At 45.6% G+C, this 22,676-nt stretch overlaps 1 protein-coding gene across 2 annotated transcripts in view; it reads left to right on the top strand.

Annotated features, from left to right (window-relative positions):
- The window catches only part of LOC137347656 (bile salt-activated lipase-like), a 45,659-nt gene that overhangs the window by 12,603 nt on the left and 10,380 nt on the right, over positions 1 to 22,676 (top strand). For both annotated transcript variants that reach the window (XM_068012309.1, XM_068012308.1), the window contains 4 exons: positions 1,972 to 2,102; positions 3,478 to 3,585; positions 10,959 to 11,070; positions 12,926 to 13,100. In XM_068012309.1, coding sequence (XP_067868410.1) covers positions 1,972 to 2,102; positions 3,478 to 3,585; positions 10,959 to 11,070; positions 12,926 to 13,100 — 526 coding nt within the window. The remainder of the gene's footprint in view (positions 1 to 1,971; positions 2,103 to 3,477; positions 3,586 to 10,958; positions 11,071 to 12,925; positions 13,101 to 22,676) is intronic.

Here is a 22,676-nt window from a genome sequence, read left to right as displayed (position 1 = left end):
TAGTGGCGTTGGAAAACCAGAAACCAATATTGGCCAGGCTGGGAGTAATGGGCAATCAGGATTTTAGTACGAGATAGGATATTTTGGGTGAGGTAGAATTTCTGGTGGATGGAAGAGCAGCAAGTAGTGTATTGCAGTAACCAAGTCTGGAGGTGCTAAAGGCATGTATGAGTGTTATTAGCAACCAATGGGCTAAGATAGGTTCAGAGGTGGGAAAAGTTACAGGGATGAAACTCAGTAGTCTTTGAGGTGGAAGTGGAAAGGATTATGGGGTGTGAAACTCAGCTCACATTGAACAGGATGCCATGTTGCAAACATCTACTGTAGCCTGAGGCAATGGTAAGGGAATGAGATGGAGTCAGTGGTGAGGGAGTAGAGTTAGTGACAAGGACTGAAGACAACAGTTTCAGTCGTCCAACGTTTAGCTGGAAGATATTGTACATTATCTAAGACTGAATATCGGACATTGAACAGAGGTAGTGGAGCAGTTGAGAGATGTAGTGTACAGTTAGAAATGGATGTCATTGGCCTAATTGTAGAAACTGACCCCATATCTGTGGACTCCTCCTCCACCCAATCTCCCCCCCAGCAAAAAGAAAGTACCCAAAAATTGTATAATGGCAGAACATATTTCTGGCATTGATAAACTATTTGAGTTCTGTTTTCAACATTCAATATGCCAAATAAAGTCCTCTGTTGTGTTCCTGCCTTGTAGCACGCAGCAACCTAATTATTACTCTGAACAGATTTAGAATTGTACACCTTTTATTTGTAGAGCACCTTAAAATCTGAGCTTGCTGGAATTCCTCTGCCCAAGTTGGCTCTGGTGACTAGGAACTTGGTGGCTGGAGTAACTTCCTCTCCAATGTTCTATTTCTGTCTGGAGTCCTGTTTCTCATTTTAGTCAGAAACTTCCATGCTCTGTAATACAATTAGAAACAGTATGCATGACCCTCACATCTTCTTTCTCATGATGTGGTCAGCGATGTTGTCAAGGCCACATTTATAGTCCAGCCCTAGTTGCCCTCAGCAGATGCTAGTAGGCCTTCTCCTTGAACCACAGCAGTCCTTGTAGTGGATAATTCTTTCCTCATCCTTTAAATAGATTTATAGAACTAGGGGCAGAAATTTATCAACAAAACATTAATCTTAAACACCCTAACCAATCTCACAGGCTAATGCACATTAGTCCTATGTATGAAATTCATGTGCTTGAATTTGATGAAAAATCATGAAAATGGCTTCAAAATATGGCATCTACCTTTCGTTTTTTTGTCCTCTTCCTACCTCATGCTTCAGAACCACTCATTTGTTTCCAATCGTTTGCCAAGGTCTGATACCCTTTCATCCCACTGTCACTTCCTATTTATTTCTCCTCTAAACCATGTCCCTGTTGTAAACAATGCTCTGATGTAAGCACACATGGCATCCCCTGCTGTGATAAAAGCCTGTGTTTCAAAAACCTGTCTCTTCAGCAGTATTATGCAGCTTTTTAGAATGTGATATTAATTTAAGCAATTCTTTCCATATTGTAATTATGTCTCTATTAAAAACAAAAGCAATGTAAGTACGTATTGGTACTCTGACACTTGTGATTCTGGTGCTCCCATAATGGTGTAAAGTATGGAACTTAGAGATAAAGGTGTTTCTGCAATATTGCTGCTCTTGTCTTACTCGATGGTAAAGGTTGCAGAGGAGGAATCAGCTGCCAAAATAACCTTGGTGAGTTATTACAATGAATTCTGTAGTTGTACATACTACAGCTACAGTGTATCCATGATGGAAAGGATGGACGCTAAGTCCAGTGGGAGGGCCAAGGGAACTGTTCTGTCCTGGTTGGTTTTGAACCTTTTGAGTATAGGGGTGATTATATCGGGCAACACTTTTTATTGGTAGAATGCTTGATTTGTAAACAAACTGACTCTTTCACCACAAGAGCGTATCATTTCCAATTGACTTCTCTAATCATAGGTAATTATGGGCTCTGGGATCAGCATGAAGCCATTGGTTGGGTAAGAAGAAACATCAAAGCATTTGGTGGAGACCCAAATTATATTACTCTCTTCGGACAGTCAGCAGGAGCTGCAAGTGTCAATTTTCAGGTAAAAAAAAAAGATAATTTATAACTCTGGTCATGTGGTTGGGAATGTAGCAAAGTAATTATCAAATAGAAACAAGTGTAATTTACAGCAGTAAATGTAAAATATTCCACATTCCAGCAGCTGTTGGATTCCATTCTGGTACGGAGTAGAGATTTCAACAACATTTCACATTTTTATGGAGCTTTTAATGTTAGAAACAGTCCCAAGAAGCTTCAGAGGAATGTGGTCAGATAAAAACTGACACTGAGCCGAAGATGGAGATATTAGGATGGGTGACTAAAAGCTTGGTCAAAGAGCTAGGTTTTAAGAAGGGTCTTAAATGAGAGGTGGAGTCGGAGCAATTTCGTGATAGAATTCCAGGGTTCAAGGGCTGCTAATGGTGGGGCGAAAGAAGTGGGGAATGCAGAAGAGGTCAGAGTTAGAAGAATGCAGAGTTCTTGGAAGGTTGGAAGAGGTTACAGAGATAGGGAGCAGCAATGCCATTGAGAGATATGAATATGAGGATGAAAATATTAAAATTGAGGCATTGGTGGAACAGGACCCAACATAGGTCAACAATATAGGGTGAATGGGGTTTTAGATGAACTCAAGTTTTTGGAGGGAGGAAGATGAGAAGCCGTCCAGGACAGCATTGGAATAGTCGAGCCTAGAAGTAACAAAAGCATGGGTAAGGGTTTCAGCAGCAGAAAAGCTGAGGCAGGGGTGGAAACGGGTAATGTTACAGAGCTGGAATTTGTGATGGAGAGGACATGGGGTTGAAAGCTCAGCTCATGGTTAAAGATTGCGTCCTATTACACCAAATATATTTTGATAGCATTGCCATTTTTGTTGGAAATACAAAGAATGCCTCACCAATATCTCCAACATATTAATCCAGTTAAGCTAAGAATTTCACTGAATACTATTTTGTCAACAGGAATGGAGAGGTAAACAGCCAATTACAATACATATGCAATAGTGATCCTTTAGATGCATATCTAAAGCAAGTGATGAGCTGGCTAACTGGTAAAAATAACAAGATGTTGGGGCATCTATGACTGAGAGAGCTGAGTAGCAATTCAAAAATCTAATTGTGAAACTGAGCCAAAAATTATGCTTTGAATTTTTTTTATTGTACATTTATTTTATTGTTTATTTTATTGTTACAGTGTCATCAGCACATCATTTGAAAAAGTCTGGAAAATATAGTTTTTACAACATAATTTGCTTATTGTATGGAATTACCATTTTTAAAAGTTATGTCTTCACGCATATCAAGCAGCAACATATAACAACAACTCTGGCTGAGAAGGCATACAGACCTCATTATAATTTGACACTTGACCAACTTGTTCCATTTAAACTTGCATTTATCTAGATTTTTCTTCCTCCACAGATACTGAGCCCATACAACAAAGGTTTAATAAAGAGAGCCATTTCTGAGAGTGGAGTTGCAAATAGTCCATTTGCTTTAGTAAATAACCCTCTATATTGGGCCCAAGAGGTAGGCAGAACAATTGAAAAGCACTGAAAATTGAAGCATTGAAATTGCCATTATTCTGCTAAACTTTCAGCTTAGACAGAACCACTGACCCCTGGAGGGGAAGAGTATAGAAATGCTTAAGAAAATTTTCTACAGTTCTGTGTGTGTTATTTTCATGCAGCTATTAATCTAGTTATTTTCAACAATTGGTAGCTCCAGCTTTGGGAGATATCGGTGTTGCTTTAACATAATGGCCGGTGGATGGATGGGAGCCGGATTCTTATGTGAAAGTCAATGGTGAACCCACTTCTGCCTAGCCCAGGGATCCGTCCCGCATTTTACGGGTCTCCAGGCTTTAATTGTCCTGAGGTGGGACTTCCACCCACTTGAGGGAGGAGGTCCTGCCTCAGTGAGCTGCCGGCCAATCGGCGGGCTCCAGCTCTTAGTCACGGCAGCGCCACCAGGAGCGGTGGCCACTGCTGGGACTGCAGTCCAGCTGAAGCCATGGATCGAGGAGGGAAGGTAAATAGGGGCATGCCTCGCCATTGGGATCGGTCCTTCCCTGGTGAGGCTGGACTGGTCGTTTGGGGGGAGGGGAGTGTCTTGGGTCCCAGGGGTGGGTTGGGAGATGGGGGCGAGGGCCCTTGTGGCCGTTAAGTGGCCACTTAAGGGTCTTGATTGGCCTTGGGCTGGTGGGCCGTTTCCCACCCCCCGCCCGATGCCGTAAACCTGTCTGGAGGCGGAAGCAGGGTGGGTATGCCTCCCAGAGCCTGCCACTCAATTTTACTCCACCCCCATGCCACCATCCAACCTGCTGGGGCGGTGTATAATTCTGGCCAATGATGTCAAATGCAAGCAATACATTGAAGAATGCCAATGAAATCAATATTTCACATTTTTGTAAACAGACGAATAGGGGTCTCTCTTGGAAGGCTCAGTCTCTCCCCTTCATGGGGGTCTTCCTTTAGAGGGGGTCTATGGGAGGTGTCTCTTGGAAGGCTCAGTAGTCTCCTTCCCACCTCCAGCGAAGGTGGGGGTGGGGTCTATGGGCAGGGGTCTCCCTCTCTTACATAGAAATTTAAAGCATAAAAAGAGGCCATTCAGCCCAATGTGTCTGTGCCACAGACACAATTGATTTAATATGCTCTTGAAATTACCTAGGGCTGAATTTTCCCAGCCCTGTGGATATGGGTTTGAAGCCCAATAAGGACAGCTGCCTGACGCTGTCCCACTTCCAGGCGACTTTCCAGGTGTAGGCAGCCATGGGACTCGGCAGCCCACTCCAGGGAGGCGGGCAGGCAATGAAACCAATTAGGCCTCAATCAAGGGCCATTTTCTCCCAGCACTGCAATTTTGCCGGCATCACACAGTCCTCCCACTGTGTCAGTAGCCCAGCAATGGGTTGGAGTTGGCTTCGCAGCAGGAGGTCTGAGCTGTGACTCAATTAAGGGTTTACATTTATGTCCCGGTAGTAATTCACAAAGGGGATCCATCTCCAAGCAGGAGGCATGCCCTTGCAGCCACTTCACAGAGACTGATGTTTCCGCAAGTGCTTTCCCTGCTTCAATGGCAGCTGCTTCCCTCTCACTAAAGGTGCTTCCACGATGCAGCTGGTGCTCCTGCCGATGGCCAGGCGTTGCCCACACTGCGAAGGCGGTGCCCTCCTGACGCTGGAACCCAGCTGCTGTCCCTCATTGGATGGGGCTCTCAGTGGTGGCTTCTTATTTGGCTGCTTCTGGGAAGATCATGTCTAACATCCCACCACTCGCTCTCTGAGTTCCTGACCCGGCTAGCAGCAAATTTCAGCCCCCTCTGAGTAAAACACACAGGAATACAGGTCAGATTTTAAAACGAATAGGAAATTTCCTGCAAGTTCTTGGTTCATTACTGAACAATTTGCCAATCTGTCATATCGGTTCAGTTCACTGAAACAGTTGTAAAAGACGCACTGACCTTTATCTAAATTGACAAGGCTTAGATGTAAATCCTGCTCTGTTCCGGCAGGTATTAGTGCAGCAATGTAATCTAAGTATAATTCACTGTCCATGTCCCAATTGAGTACAGTGCTGCTGTAAATGAGGCAGAACCCTTGAGTGATACTAAAGGAGATGTTTCAGGTGAAGGGATTCCTGCCTCATGCAAGACTACACAACACATCAGGAATCTGAAAAAAAACACCAATAGTTGGAATAAAAACAGAAAATGCTGGAAATACTGAGCAGGTCAGGCAGCATCTATGGAGAAAGAAACAGAGTTAACATTTCAGATTGTTCACTACGAACAACTTCTCCTTTAACTCCACTCACTTCTTCCAAATGAAAGATGTTGCTATGGGATCCGCATGGGTCCTAGCTATGCCTGCCTTTTTGTGGGATATGTGGAACATTGTTCCAGTCCTACTCAGGCCCCCTGCCTCACCTCTTTTTCTGGTGCATTGATGACTGTATTGGTGCCATTTTCTGCTCTCGCCCTGCACTGAAAAATGTCCTTAACTTTGCTTCCAATTTCCATCCTTCTCTCGCCTTCACATGGTCCAGCTCTGACTTTTCCCTTCCCTTCCTTGACTTCTCTATCTCCATTTCTGGGGATAGGCTATCAACCAATATTCACTATAAGCTCAATGACTCACACCCTGCTTCCTGTCAGGACTCCATTCCATTCTCCCAGTTTCTCCATCTCCGTTATATCTGTTCTGATCATGTAATCTTCTATACCAATGCTTCTGATGTGTCTTCCTTTTTCCTTAACCAACAAATCATCCCCCACTGTGGAAACAGGGCTCTCGAATGTGTTCGTTCTATTTGACACTCTTCTGCGCTCACCCTTCCCCTCCCTCCCAGAACCACAATTGGGCTCCTCTACTCCTCACCTTCCACTCCACCAACCTCCGTATTCAACGGATCATCCTCCACCTCCAGCGTGATGCCACCGCCAAACACCTCTCCCCTCCCCTTTCAGGATTCTAAAGGGACCATTCCCTCCTCAACACCCTGGTCCACTCCTCAGTCACCCCAACATCCCCTCCCCTTCCCTTGGCACCTTTTCATGCAAGTGCAGGAGATGCAACACCTGCCCTTTCACCTCCTCTCCCCTCACCATCCAAAGGCCCAAACCCTTCTTGCAGGTGAAACGGCGATTTACATGTACTTCCTTCAATTTAGTATACTGTATTCGCTGCCCCAATGCGATCTGCTCTGCATTGGGGAGACCAAAGATTGGGTAACCACTTTGCAGGACACCTCCATTCATTCTGCAAGCACGACCCCAAGCTTCCAGTTGTCTGCCATTTTAATTCACCACCTTGCTCTCACGTTGGCCTCTCTGTCTTCAGCCTCCTGCTGTGTTCCAATGAAGCTCAACGTAAGTTCAAAGAACAGCACCTCATCTTTCGATTAGGCATTTCACAGCCTTCTGGACTCAACATTGAATTCAACAATTTCACACCGTACTCTCGGCCCCATTTTGTTTCCTTTCTCTTTGCAGGTTTTAGTCTTACTCTCGTTTGGTTTCACTTTCATTTGTTCTTGTTTTTCTCTTGTATTTGCTTTCAGATGGCAGTTGTTCATTATTATGCCATACACACCTCCTCGAGACAAATCTTTTGTTTCTTTACTTGTCCAAATATTACTCTCTTTGGCCTTGCACCACCAACTCTTTTGTCATTTAATCTCTCCCGTCTTCCACCCTCCCCCTTTCACTTGTTTAAAACCTATTACATTTCTACCTTTTCCCAGTTCAGATGAAAGGTCATCAACCGAAAGACTGGGCTGAATTTTACTGTGGGGTTTGAGACTCTGACATCGGGACAAAAAGCGGGTACTGAGCTGGTGGCGAGACCAGCTCGGCAATTTTGCAGAAGCCAGCCAGCTAATTGGCTGCCTATGGGCCTATTGTTCAATCAGAGGACCAGAAGCTCTGAAGCCTCAGCAGCGCCACCGGGAGAGGTGGGCACGGCTGAGGCAGGCAGGAGACCTCAGGGTGTCTCCAGGTAAGTAAATAAAAAATAAAAAGTTCAAGGGGCCGAGGGGCTGCAGGCCCCTCTTTGGGCCTTGGAGCCTCAGGCTCTGATGGGTGCCCACCCGGGCTGCCGCAGGGAGGTTGTCTCCATGAACCCCGCATGTCAGCAAAATGCCGGCGACCCCATAAAATGACCCTTAATAGGGCCTTTAATTTTGAAAATTGGCTGTCAGACTCCTTGGAGCAGGCAGCTGATCCACCTCCCAGCCCTCCACCTGGGGCCCAGTAAATTTCTGCCCATTAACTCTGTTTCTCTCTCCACAGATGTTGCCTGACCTGCTGAGTATTTCTAGGATTTTCTGTTTTTATTTCAAAATTCCAGCCTCCACAGTATTTTGCTTTTGTACCAATAGTTGGAACATGGACAAAAAGGAAAAAACTTAATTTTAAAGTTAGAAGGTGACCCCACTGAAAATTACAATATAAATTAGTACGTTTGTATATTTACAATAACTAACTTTTCCCCAAGGATGTGGTTTTAGAAATTTTTTAACCATCATGCCACTGCAGTATTTACTCATCAATATCTGAGGTATCACATTTAAAGATTCTGCTGTTTGCATAAGCTTCTGTGATGTTCTGAAAGAGTCTGTGGGGAAGGCATGGGCAAATTACAAACTAACAAATCAAACTAATATTTTCCATTCAAAAGGTTGGTTTGAGAGGCAACCGGATGTGTTTTTTGTTTTGTATGTGGGCTAGGATCAATAACGCTGGCGTGCATCTGGAGGCTACAAGTCCTCATGTGTTCCTAAGGCAGGTGTCTATAGTAGTGTCCGATCCACTTTGATAGTCAACTTGCTTGCTGCAGTCTCATCAATAAACCAGTATACCTCACCCTTCACTGGATTCAGGTTTTCATTGTGGCCTTCTAGAATGTTCTTTAATGCAGGAGCTGCACCCCATTCAGCAAAGCCAGGGAACTACAGACCAGTGAGTCTCACGTCAGTGGGAGGGAAACTATTGGAGAAAATTCTGAAGGAGAGAATCTATCTCCACTTGGAGAGGCAAAATGTGATTAGGAATAGTCAGCATGGCTTTGTCAGAGGGAGGTCATGCCTAACAAATTTGATTGAATTTTTTGAGCATGTGATCAGGTGTATAGATGAGGGTAGTGCAGTTGATGTAGTTTACATGGATTTCAGCAAAGCCTTTGACAAGGTCCCAAATGGGAGACTTATCAAGAAAGCAAATGCACATGGGATACAGGGTAATTTGATAAGGTGGATTCAAAATTGGCTTAGCTGTAGGAGACAGAGAGTGATGACAGACGGCTGTTTTAGTGACTGGAAGCTAGTGTCCAGTGGCGTACCACAGGGATCTGTGCTGGGTCCCTGATTGTTTGTCATTTATATAAACGACATAGATGACTATGTGGGGGGTAGGATCAGTAAATTCGCAGATGACACAAAGATTGGCCGAGTGGTTAACAGTGAGGTTGAGTGTCTTGGGTTACAGGAAGATATAGACGGGATGGTCAAATGGGCAGAAAAGTGGCAGATGGAATTTAACCCTGAAAAGTGTGAGGTGATACACTTTGGAAGGAGTAATGTGACACAGAAGTATTCAATGAATGGCCTGACACTGGGAAGTTCCGAGGAACAAAGGGACCTTGGCGTGTTTGTCCATAGATCTCTGAAGGCAGAAGGGCAGGTTAATAGGGTGGTGAAAAAGGCACATAGAACACTTGCCTTTATCAATCGAGGCATAGATTACAAAAGCAGGGAGGTCATGTTGGAGTTGTATAGAACTTTGGTAAGGCCACAGCTGGAGTACTGTGTGCAATTATGGTCGCCACATTATAGGAAGGATGTGATTGCACTGGAAGGGGTGCAGAGGTGATTCACCAGGATGTTGCTTGGGATGGAACATTTAAGCTATGAAGAGAGGTTGGATAGGCTTGGGTTGTTTTCGCTGGAGCAGAGAAGACTGAGGGGTGACCTGATCGAGGCATACAAGATTATGAGGGGCATGAACAGGGTGGATAGGGAGCAGCTGTTCCCCTTAGTTGAAGGGTCAATTACGAGGGGACACAAGTTTAAGGTGAGGGGAAGGAGATTTAAGGGGGATTTGAGGAAGAAATGTTTTACCCAGAGGGTGGTGACGGACTGGAATGCACTGCCTGGGAGGGTGGTAGAGGCGGGTTGCCTCACATTCTTTAAAAAGTACCTGGATGAGCACTTGGCACGTCATAACATTCAAGGCTATGGGCCAAGTGCTGGCAAATGGGATTAGGTAGACAGGTCAGGTGTCTTTAATGCATTGGTGCAGACTCAATGGGCCGAAGGGCCTCTTCTGCACTGTATTATTCTGTGATTCTGTGAAAGGCAGGGTCATGGTTATATACTTCACTGGAGGTTTAGGTGAATCATTGATTGCAGCAACGATCTTACTTTGTTCCTGCAATGGGGTGTAGTCTGGGAAAAGACAATCATCCGTAGGATGAGCAAGTTAACACTGGCGTATTAGCACCTGTTAACAGCTCTCTCAATCTCTCCACATACATGTCTGCTGCTTCCTCCACAGTGGGCGTAGGATTAATTGTGACCAAGTGGTTATTAGGAACGGAGATCTTGGAGAGCAGATGTTTCCAGCACAGTCCACAGATGCTTTCTGGATTGTGGAAGGCCTGAATTACTCATTGCAGAAACCTAGAAGCCATTGGCTCCAGCGGTGTCGGGTTGCTGTGGTTCCTGGTCCTGGGTGGCGAAGAGCTTGGTCACCAGCAGGGTCACCAGGCTGCTGCCTGGCACTGATATGGGAAGTGTCCTCACTGCATAGCTAGTCCCAATGAGCACTAAGCAGGCCAGGGTGGGTCTAACTCCTGCGTCAAGGAGAAGACATTGAAGCTCCCAATCCCAAGCCTCAGTGAGCGGCATCTGGCCACTCGATAACAGGGTTTCCCCTGCTCTTTGGGTGAACGAAATGGGTATTCCAAGTCCCTCCTCAAGGCCTGTTACCTGTTCTGCATGGCGGGGCTGTGTGTCCTGAATCCGTCATCATCATTGGGTCAAAGTCTTGGAACTCCTTCCCGAACAGCCATGTGGGAGCACCTTCACCACATGAACTGCAGTGGTTCAAGTAGGCGGCTCACCACCACCTTCTCGAGAGCAATTAAGGATGGGCAACAAATGCTGGCCATGCAAGTGATGCCCAAATCCCATGAATGAACAAAAAAAAACAGTTTAAACAAAACTATAAGCCAGCAGAAATAGTCAATGTCTGACATGGACAGTGGGGGAGTGGGGTTGGAGAAGTGGTAATTTAGGTTGAAGTACTACCCTTCCTGGCTTCTTTTTTGATATAACAATGAAATGTTATAGTACAATTACTAAAATAAGCGGTATACATACAGACTTTATTTTTTTGTTTGGTAGCTTGCAAAGAAGATGCACTGTCCAAACAATGACACTGAAAGAATGATAAAATGTTTAAGAAAAGTTGATGGAAAAAGCCTAACCATGGCCATACCTTTCAAGAACCCAATCAGTAAGTTAATATGACAACTGCTACTTTAGTTCCACCATATGTTTTTAAAATTTCTCTTCATTTTTTGAAGATGTCAGACATGGAATGTGTTTGCAATCCTTGTACTTTGGGGATATATCTACTGTTAACTGGATGAAAGGGGGATTGTTGTTTTGAAAAGTGCCTGGCAAAATTTTCTGTTTAAGGACCAAGAAAGTCAGATCTTTGATCAAATTTTGCAATGCAACCAAGTATGGTGCATTCTATAAATGAAAAATGTTGGGCAAGGATGAAGCCCTTTTGAGCTTAAAGTAACATTTTCATTCTGATATTTCTTAAGAGCAATCACAAAGATGTCTTTTTTCTTTCCTGGGCTAGATGCGAACCAGATTTCAGAAGTGAACGGATAGTATAAAATTCTCTTTGTGCATTCTTTCACTTGGTTATACTCCAGAAACAATGAGCAAGATAATTTACATAACTGAGAAGTTCAGAGGAACCCCTTTAAGATTTGTGAGATTCATGCCATGTTTCCTTGCTGTGTTGATTGAATCAACTCTCAATGTAGCAGCATTTGCCTTTAAATTCAATATGAGACAGGGAAGCCTTTCCCTGCTGTTGACATTCACACGGAATGCCATGTCTCCTGCTAAGTCTCCATTTTGCAACTTGGTGGGTATCATGAGTTCCAAGAAAGGAAAAGGAAGACTCCCAGAGACTAAGCGACATTACCTACCCAAAAAAATACCACCCCAACTATGGACCTAGGAAGAAAGCAGGCAACAACTTGTATTTATAAAGCACCTTTAACACGGTAAAACATCCAGAAGCACTTCACAGGAGCATTATTATTTGACACCAAGCTACAAATAAGGTTGTGAGCTACAAGCACAAATAGCCATGTTGGAAGATGGTGTAGTAGCAATAACATAAAACATGGCTGAAAAATGGTGAGGACTGGGCACTTAATATTCAAGGATATAAAGTGTTTGGGAAAGATAGGGAAGGAAAAAAGGAGGTGCGGTGGCAGTACTGATTAGGGAAGTGTTGAAAAGAGAGGATCTCCTTGAGGGGGAAAGGATAGAATTAATTTGGTTAGAGCCAAGAAGCAGGAAAAGTATGATCACGCTACTGGGGGTATTCTACAGGCCTCCGAGTAGAGAGAGACCAGAGGAGCAAATCTGCATGGAAATCATAGAGGTGTGCAAGAACTATAGAGTGGTGATAATGGGGGCTTTAATTACCCAAATATCGATTGGAATAATGCTAGAGTAAAGGGAAAGGAGAGGGAGGAATTTCTGAATTACAACAGAACTCAAAGTAACCTGATCTAAAGATCATTTATCCTCATAGGATTACCAATATAGGATTAAACCATAGGATTAACAATTTCCAGATTATCATCAATCCAGGCAATTCCCCTTGCAGCTAAATGTACTTTTAAAAAGCAAACTATGTACCCACATTAATATCCAATTTCTTTGCCACATCCTCAGTTCCAGGCATTATCATGCTTTGGTGTTATCCTCTATCAGGGGTGACACAAGTGACTCCTCAGATAGGCTTTCCAAATATTGTTACATGTGTACCCAGCTGTAACAGAATTTGATGAGCATTAATGCATTTGATTTAAGAATACCAAAACTATCAAACTTCACATCATTCCTATAACATTTCTTCCATATTATGCACCTTTCACGTTTCCTTTTTCATTTTCCCTTCTCTCTGCAGGTAATTGAAAAAGTTTAATTCAAATAACTGCTATGACACCATCTAGTTGAGTCAACATTTTCTTACTGATCTGAGAAAACAGCTGTGGCGATAAAAGTTCTTTCAGTTCAGGGAACTAATTAAATCTTGCCTTTCTGTCATATAGTTCCTACAATACGAGCAGTAGTCTGGGCTCCTGTGATTGATGGTGACTTTCTTCCTAATGATGTTAAGAATCTATCCTCAAATGCTGCTGACGTGGACTACATTGCTGGTGTTAATAATTGGGATGGTTTCATGTTTGCCATGATTGATGTTCCCTTCTTGATCCTTCTGAGCAGGTAAATAGTTAAAAATAAAACAATGCATTTTGCTAGGAAAAGTTATTAAGCAGTGCATCACCAAACAAAATGTGTAATTCTGCAAAGCAGTCATTAAATAAGATTAGAAAACATCCACCTTAGTGGCAAGTTAGTGGCGGTGGGGCTTTATGTGTGAGGTCCAAGGCCACAGAGGAAATAGACAGTGAAAGCTAAAGCAAGAACAAAAAGTGCTGGAAAAACTCAGCAGGTCTGGTACCATCTGTGGAGAGAGAAGCAAAGTTAATGTTTCAGGTCTGTGACCTTTCCTCAGAACTGGCAAAGTCATAGAGTCATACAGCACCAAAACAGGCCCTTCGGCCCAACGAGTCCGCGCCGACCATCAACCACCCATTTATACCAATCCTACATTAATCCCATTTTCCCTCTCACGTCCCCACCTTCCCTCAATTCTCCTACCACCTACCTACACTAGGGGCAATTTTTACAATGGCCAATTTACCTATCAACCCACAAGTCTTTGGCATGTGGGAGGAAACCTGAGCATCCGGAGAAAACCCACGAGGTCACAGGGAGAACTTGCAAACTCCGCACAGGCAGTACCCAGAACCGAACCCGGGACGCTGGAGCTATGAGGCTGCGCAAAGGTTAGAAAAGAATTAGGTTTTAAGCAAGTGAAGAGGGGTGGGGGGTGGATGGGGGAGAGAACAAAGGGGAACACTGTATCTCTCACTCCAGAAGCACTGCCTCACCTTATCTCAAAGCTGTTCTGCTCTGCAGTTTCATTTCATCCTTCGTCTCATCCGACGCATTAACAAAAAACGTTTTTTCTTCCTTTTAGGTATTAAGGAACGCAAGCTCCAGCAGCTGATGGGGACTAATGCCCCTCCAGATCCTTCTTCCCCTTCACTTCCCTCTGACCCCATCCCTTCTGATCTGATCCCTTGCTGTGTATGCACTATACCCTCTGACCTTCCCCTCTCTGACGCTGAATGATCTGCACTCAGCAAAGGACTCAGTTTTATAACCCTTAGGTCCCCACCTGAATGAATGTCACGCTCGGTATGACGTTGAGCTCTTCTTTTGTTGCCTTCACCTCCGTGCTCACTTCTTTGACCAGGAGTCCTCCCCCCGATCAGCAGACCCACTCACCCACCTCCAGCATTCTCCCTTCACCTGGATCCCTTCCTCTGGTCTCTTACCCACTCTCGATCTTTTCATTGAGAACTATTGGCGAGTCATCGGCCGTCTCAATTTCTGTGCTCCCCTCACTCACCCTAACCAGTCTCCCTCTGAACTTGCTGTACTCCGTTCTCTCAGGTCTAACTCCAACATTGGGATCAAACCTGCAGACAAGGGTGGTGCTGTTGTTGTCTGGCATACCTACCTCTTATCTTGCAGAGGCTGAGCACCAACTCTCAGACACTTCTTCCTATCTCCCCTTGAACCATGACCCCACCACCGAACATCAAGCGACTGTCTCCAGGATTGTCACTGACCTCATCCCCTCTGGGGAGATCTTCCCTCTACAGCTTCCAACCTCATAGTCCCGCAACCCCAGACAGCCCGCTTCTACCTCCTTCCTAAAATACACAAACAGGACTGACCTGGCAGATCCATCGTTTCAGCCTGTTGCTGCCCCACTGAACTTATTTCTTCCTATCTTGTCTCTATCTTTTCTCCGCTGGTCCAATCTCATCCCACCTACATCGGTGACCCTATGTCATTTCGACAATTTCCAGTTTCCTGGCCCTAACTGCCTCCTCTGCACGATGGACGGCTAATCTTTCTACACCTCCATCCACCACCGCTTCTTCCTTGAACAGTGGCCCAACCAGTCCCCATCTACCACTACCCTCCTCCGCCTGGCTGGACTTGTTCTCACATTGAACAACTCCTTCAACTCCACTCACTTCCTTTAAGTAAAAGGTGTTGCTATGGGTACCTGCATGGGTCCTAGTTATGCCTGTCGAACATTTCTTGTTCCAATCCTATTCAGGCTCCCTCCCCCAACTCGTTTTCCGCTACCTTGATGACTGTATTGTTGCCATTTCCTGCTCCTGCCCCGAACTGGAAAGCTTTATCAACTTTGATTCCAATTTCCACCCTTCTCTCACCTTTACATGGTCTATCTCCGACACTTCCCTTCCCTTCCTCAACTTCTCTGTCTCCATCTCTGGGGATAGGCTGTCCACTAAAATTCCTTACAAGCCCACCGACTCCCACTGTTACCTCGACTACACTTTTTCACACCCTGCCTCCTGTAAGGACTCCATTCCATTCTCCCAGTTTCTCCGTCTCCGACACATCTGCTCTGCTGGATGATGCAACCTTCCACAACAGCACCTCTGATATGTCTTCCTTTTTCATCAACTGAGGATTCCTCCTAACTGTGGTTGATAGGGCCTTCAACCATGTCTGGCCCATTTCCCGCATTTCTGCCCTCACGCCGTCCCACCCTCCCAGAACCGCGACAGGGTTCCCCATGTCCTCACTTTCCATCCCACCGGCCTCCACATCCACAGGATCATCCTCTGCCATTTCCACCACCTACAGCATGTTGTCATCACCAAACACATCTTCCTCTCCCTTCCCCTGTTAGCATTCCGAAGGGATCGTTCCCTCCGTGACACCCTGGTCCACTCCATTACCCCCGACACCTCATCCCCTTCCCATGCAACCGCAGGAGGTGTAATACCTGCCCTTTTACCTCCACTCTCCTCACTATCCAAGGCCCCAAACACTCCTTTCAGGTGAAGCAACAATCTACTTGTACTTCTTTCAATTTAGTATACTGTATTCGCTGCTCACAATGCAGTCTCCTCTACATTGGGAAGACCAAGCTCAGAACGGGTGATGGCTTTGCGGAACACCTCCATTCAGTCCGAAAGCATGACCCCAAGCTTCCGGTTACTGGCCATTTCAATGCACCCCTCTGCTCTCATTCCAACATTTCTATCTTTGGTCTGCTCCAGTGTTCCAGTGAACATCAACGCAAGCTCAAGGAGCAGCACCTGATCTTTCGATTAGGCACTCTACAGCCTTGCGGACTGAACATTTAGTCCAATAACTTCAGAGCATGACTGGCCTTTTTTAAATATATTATTCTTTAACCATGTGCCTGCTTTTCATGTAGTTATGTAGCTGTTCATTATTCTGCTATTTAACTGTCTCTCTGGATTAATGCTTTGTCTTTCACCCCAGGCATTAACACACGCTTTGCCTTTGTCCTGGGACAGCTTTGTTCTTTAATCACCCTCTGCCCTATCAAACACCTTCCCCTTTATTCTCTCCCCCACCTCCCCTCCCTTCACTTGCTTAAAACCTAATTCTTTTCTAACCTTTGCCAGTTCTGATGAAAGGTCACCGATCTGAAACGTTAACTTTGCTTCTCTCTCCACAGATGCTGCCAGAACTGCTAAGTATTTCCAGCACTTTTTGTTTTTGTTTCAGATTTCCAGTATTTGCATTATTTTGCTTCTATTTTAGTGAAAGCTAAAGTTTAGCCACAAACAAGAAACTTTTATTGTACAAAAAACTTAAATAATATGCATGGTACCAATAAAATCAGTTGCTTATCAAATTAATGTATCATCAGTCAAAAATCCCCAGATGGTCCAATGGACTGCCACAAACTCCGTACTCTTAGCACCGATTCCATCCCCCTTTGTAGCCATTGTCTCAAGCTGAACCAGACCGTTTGCAATTGGCTTCCTACTGATCCAGAGCTGAGCTTCTGACCTCACATCCTCTCCATCACAAACAGCACCTACTGCCACCTTCCTAATAATGCCACCTCCAATCCTAGTTCAGCCCAGCTGCTCCTGAAACATTCATCCATCCTTCTGTCACCTCCAGACTTGACTACTCCAAGATTTGCTGGCCTGCCTTCCGTGCGCCATCCTTAATGAATCCAAACTCATCAAAAACCAAGTCCCATTCACTCACCACCTGTACTTAGTGACCTAAATGGTTCCCCATCCCCCAAATGCCTCTAGCTTAAAATTTTCATTGCATGTCTAAACCCCTTCACAGCTTTCCCCTCTCTAGCTCTGTAACCTCCTCCAATCCTACAATTTAACTCCCCTGAATTATCTGCTCTTCTGACTGGGATTTTTTGCTTCCTCCGGCCCCTCACCTTTCACTCTACCATTGGACGCTGTGCCTTCAACAGCCCCCACATTTTGGAATCCCCTTCCTGAATCTCTCTACCTCTCACCCCTCTTTCTTCCTTTATGGTCTTCCTTAAAAGCCACCTCTTTGACTAAGCTTTTGGTCACCCTTCCTAATAACTTCTTTGCCTTGTTGCAGATTTTGCTCTGAATACACCCTTGGGAAATTTTTCTACAATGAAGGTGCTATATAAATGCAAGTTGTTGCTGCTGCAAGATTGATAAGCTTGTGGAATGAATCTCTACACCATAACATCTGACGGAAAAAGAAGTTTCAAGATCACATGTTTCAGAGGGTGGCCACCCCACAAGCAGATAGTTGAGTGAAGGAGGAGAATTTTGGGAGAGGATAGACCATCTCTGGGGAGAGGAGGAAGAGAAATGACATGCAGGAAACCACCAGGCTATATGGTTTGGATAGCTATGAGGAAGATAGCAGCAGTGTCTTGAGGGAGGGTAATCCTGATGAATAATTGGGTTTCATGATAGAAGGGGATATCCAGGAGGTGGAAGGGAATGCTGCAAAAAAAAGACAAATATAGTCCCAGGCCAGGATTATTTGAGTAATGCAGCGTTTCTGATGATGGAACCGGAAGTTGGCGGAAGTTCTTCTCCCGCCCATTTTCCTGTTTCGCACGCAATTTTATATGCAAATTAAAGGTGTGGCAACGGGCACGGGAGGCATGTGCGATCATATGGCAGGGACGGATTTTCATTGTTGGAACCCACCATCGCTCTGTGAAGCACTATGAGCTACACGTCAATAAATAATTCTGTGTTGCAAGCCATAAGGATCAGCAGCCTTCGGAAGCATATGCTGATTGCGGCCACAGACTAAGTTTACTATAATTTGTTTTTGGTTTACCTTCATTTTCTGTTTGCACCCAAGCACCACCTCCCCCTCTTAAATTTTTTTTGGCTTGATCAACCAACATTATGTCAGGCAGTAGGCAGCGTCCCGCCCCAAGGTTCAGTGATGCCTCCCTGCAGGTTCTCTTCCTTCTTCTTCTTAGACAGTCCCTTGGGAAAGAGGATGACTTTCTTCCACTCCAGTGTTGTGCTTAAGTGACTGAATAGTCCAATCGTGGATCTGCACACTCTGCTACAGCTGGAGCAGGTGGTGTTTGGTGAGGCGAGTGAATGGGAAAATTCCAAACACTCCTTCCGCTGTTCGCACTTGGTCACTGCCTGGGTATGTCGACACTGTTCGAACTGGCTGGCACTGTTGTGGATGCTTCTTCTCCATTTTGGGTGGTCTTGGGCAAGAAATTCCCATGAATCAGTGGAGATGTCACATTTTTTCAGGGAGGCTTTAAGGACATCCTTGTAACATATCCTCTGCGCTCCTGGTAGCCTCTTGCTGTGACAGAGCTCAGAGTAGAAAGCTTGCATTGGGAGTCTTGTGTCAGGCATGTGGACGATGTGGCCTGTCCAGTGTAACTGACTAGCCATGACCAGTGTCTCGATACTGGGGATGTTGGCCTGAGAGAGGACACTGATATTGGAGTGCCTGTCCTGCCACTGAATTTGCAGGATCTTGCGGAGGCACCGCTGGTGATATCTCCCCAGGGCTTTGAGATGTCTGCTGTGTCCATGTTTCCGATGCCGACAGGAGGGCAGGTAACACCGCGGCCTTCCAGACCATGAGCTTGGTGCCAGGTTTGAGGTCTTTGTCATCAAACACTCTTTTCCTCAGACAAACGAAGGCTGTGCTGGCACACTGGAGGCAATGCTGAGTTTCATCGTTGATGTCTGCCTTTGCTGAGAGGAGGCTCCCAAGGTATGGGAAGTGATCTACATTGTCCAGTGGTTCGCTGTGGATCTTGATAGTCGGGGGGGGGGGTGGGGGTGGGGGCAGTGTAGCGCTGCGGGAGCAGACTGGTAGAGGACCTTTGTCTTCCGGATGTTTAGTTTAAGGCCCATTCTTTCAGACGCCTCCATGAATGCATCGACGAAGGTTTGAAGCTCTGCCTCTGAGTGTGCACATTCGCAAGCATCATCAGCATACAGCAGCTCACTGACAGAGGTTGGACTGGAGGCGACATAGATTCTCTTCCAGGCAGTCAGGGAAAAGGGGTAGGTCCTCTTTCCTGCCAATGGCATCAGAAGACACTCCTGCCTGACCAAGGCGGCCTGGGTGGAGGTGGCGGAGGAAGTGTTGAACCATGTGGTGACGCGGCAAAACTGGATACAGTGTCGGAAATGTGTAAATTACCTGATCAGATTGGCTAGAGTAAGTGATGTTCCCTAAGTTGGTATTAAATTTTCCTCTTTGGCTCCATGTGTCTAACACAGTGGGCAGACAAGGCATGAATTCGAATTCTAGCCTTGGTGCTAGACACTAAATTAATGTGCAGAATCTTGACGTCTGGCATTTGAAAGTGTTTGGATGTATGGTATGAAAGCCATTCCAGAATAAGTGATGTCGATGCATGTGTACAATGTTTGTGATGCACCTTTTGACATGTTATTGAATCTGCATAATAAATGCTCCCATAACCAGTAGGAGCAGGCAAGGACAGGTGGAGGAGTGCCAGATATCAGACCCCAGTCAGCAGCTGAGGAGGAGGCTGCTGATGTTGCACGAGAGAAGGGAGGCAGATTTGTTGCAGATAGTGAGGCATTAGGATGAAGTGGCCACTATAGTCTAGCAGCCATATGTGATCGCAAGAGGAACGTGAGTGAAACTATCACCCTCATGTTGTACTGATGCTTTATGTTCCTTTGTTTGTGCCTCCACTGCAGGTGCTCGCACTCGAATGATGGAATGCCCTGAGGGCCCACAATCTGCCTCTGATTAGATTAGATTAGAGATACAGCACTGAAACAGGCCCTTCGGCCCACCGAGTCTGTGCCGAACATCAACCACCCATTTAGACTAATCCTACACTAATCCCATATTCCCACCAAACATCCCCACCTGTCCCTATATTTCCCTACCACCTACCTATACTAGTGACAATTTATAATGGCCAATTTACCTATCAACCTGCAAGTCTTTTGGCTTCTTCCTCTGGGGAGGAAGATGCCAATACCCCAGAGAGTGCACCGTCACCTGCCTCTTCTTCCACTTCCACCAGCACAGATACATCCAAATGGGGCCGGGGGGGTTAAGATTAGAAGCTGGCTCACAATCTGGTGCTCACAACACAGATATGTCCCAGCAACTGAGGGAGGGTGTGCCAGCCAGGTCCCCTGACAACCAGAGGACTGATGGGGACCAGGCTCCTGCTCAGTCCCATGCTGATGATGATCTTCTGTTTGTTGCTATGAGAAGTCTGCTGGATGTGCAGCAAACCCATGTGGAGCACATGTTGGAGATGCCTGAAATCATGTGTGGCTTTGTGCGTGCCATGGAGAAGTCCATGCAAGCCACGATGTATGCCATGTTCCAGACATATGAGCGTATGGCTGCCTCAGTTGGAAGTTTGGCAAGCTCCATGTTGAGTATGGTTGAGCACTCGAGCCATATGCGGTCTGACCTGCACTCCATTGCTGTAGCCATGAGCTCTGTGCAGCAGTGGCTAAGTGAGAGGGGGATGAGGCATCTGGACCTCCTTACGGTGCTCCTTCCCCTCAGGCAGACAGACAGGTGACATCATACACCCAGATGGAGGACAAGCATGTGCCCGCTGCCCTGGGGCCTTCCTCTCAGGACAGTCCTAGGGTAAGTGGCGACACGTCCTCGCCTGCAGCCTCCCCCCTCGACATTGACCCCCTTACCTCCTGCAGGCGATCACACAGGGGATACTCAAGCACCAGTGCTGCAGACCCCGAGTAGGATGGGGGCCCCGTAGCTCCAGAGGACGCTTGCCACTGTCATCCAGAGCAACAGGGTAGTGCACTGAGCACACTGCCTCCACCTCAGCTGCAAATGTCAGGGTTGCACCTAGGGGTAGTGGTAGGAAAAGGAAACAAAAGCATTTTTGAGCACGTAGGTGACACAGGTGTTGTAAATATTGTACATAGATTAATGCATTTCAGTAAAGATTTATTTGCTTTAATATTTGCACTCGTAAATCATTTGCTTTGTTTCAGTTGAAAAGGAAAATGATTATTGGAGGCCTATGCAGGAACACATTGATGCTTGCAAAGCATTTCTGAAAGTGTCCGGTGTCCTTTTATCCTTGACGTTTGAGCCTTCTGTCTTCAATGATGGCTCTTTGTTGTTTGAACATTTTTCACTGTTTTCCTTACCAACTTGCCTTACAATTGTAGTTCTGTGGTCACCCCCTTACATTCCTTGCATAGATGTTGTTGCGTTTTCATATAACCCAGAAAAGTTTTGATCTGCCGGTCACATCAAAGTGCTGCAATGTTGTAGCATCCTCTGTGTGAGGGGTAATGTTTTGATGCAGTACACTCTTTCCATGGAGATGTAGGTCGCATTCAGTGAAGTTGATAGCAGACTGGCCTTTAGGCACATCTCCACTGGAGGTTCACATGCTGTTGTCAGAAGAGTCTTTCTTTTAGATTACAGCAATGAATAAGAACTCAGACATATGTGAACATATTTTGAGAATTTTATTTTCTCCTCCTAATGTTCCTTTATGAAGTGCCTCAATGTTGGTTGAAATGCACAAATATGAGGTTCTCCCTGATGTCCCTTGCACGTCTCTCCATGGCCCTTATATCCATAATGGCATCATTTGCATTGTTGTCCTCCTCCTCACCCTCTTCATGGTCTTCCTCATCTGAGGAGGATGGTGTTCCTCCTGTTCCTCCGCATGCAAAATGTGACAGTGTCTAATTGGCAGGTGTGCAATGCACAGCAGATAACGATTATTCGTGAAACCCTCTGTGGCACGTACTGAAGAGTACCTCCAGATCCAACAAGGCAGCAGAAGTGCATTTTCAATATGCCAAACGTGTGTGTGATGATTTCTCTGGTAGATGCGTAAGCAGCATAGTATCGCTCTTCAACTGCACTTTGGGGATGCCATATTGCTGTCATTAACCATGTCCAAAAGGGGTAACCCTTGTCACCCAGGATCCAGCTATCAACTTTGGCTGGTCCGTCAAAAATTCCTAGCAGCTGCGAGTTCTGCAAAATGTATGACTTGTGACAGTTCCATGGGAAATGAGCAGAAACCTGCATAATTCTTCTCCTGTGGTCGCAGACCAGTTGTACGTTCAAAGAGTAGAAGCCTTTGCGATTCACAAATTCAGCAGGCTGGTCCCGGGGTCTCTACTGGCCACAGGAGTACAGTACCCCTTGCACGCTAGAGAACCCAGCGATGGCGCTGAAGGCTGCAGACCTCGCTGCCTGGCTGTCCTCATCTACTGGTAAGTAGATGAAACCATTGGCATGACGAAATAGGTGATTGGTCACTTCTTTGATGCAGCTATGAGTCGCAGACTCTGATATGCCACATATGTCGCCCATTGATGTCTGGAAGGCACCACTAGCAAAAATATTGAGTGC

Source organism: Heterodontus francisci, chromosome 32, assembly GCF_036365525.1.
Source record: "Heterodontus francisci isolate sHetFra1 chromosome 32, sHetFra1.hap1, whole genome shotgun sequence".
Taxonomy (NCBI): Eukaryota; Metazoa; Chordata; class Chondrichthyes; order Heterodontiformes; family Heterodontidae; genus Heterodontus; species Heterodontus francisci.
Note: the sequence above shows the minus strand (reverse complement) of the source record. Positions and strands in the feature narration are given on the sequence as shown.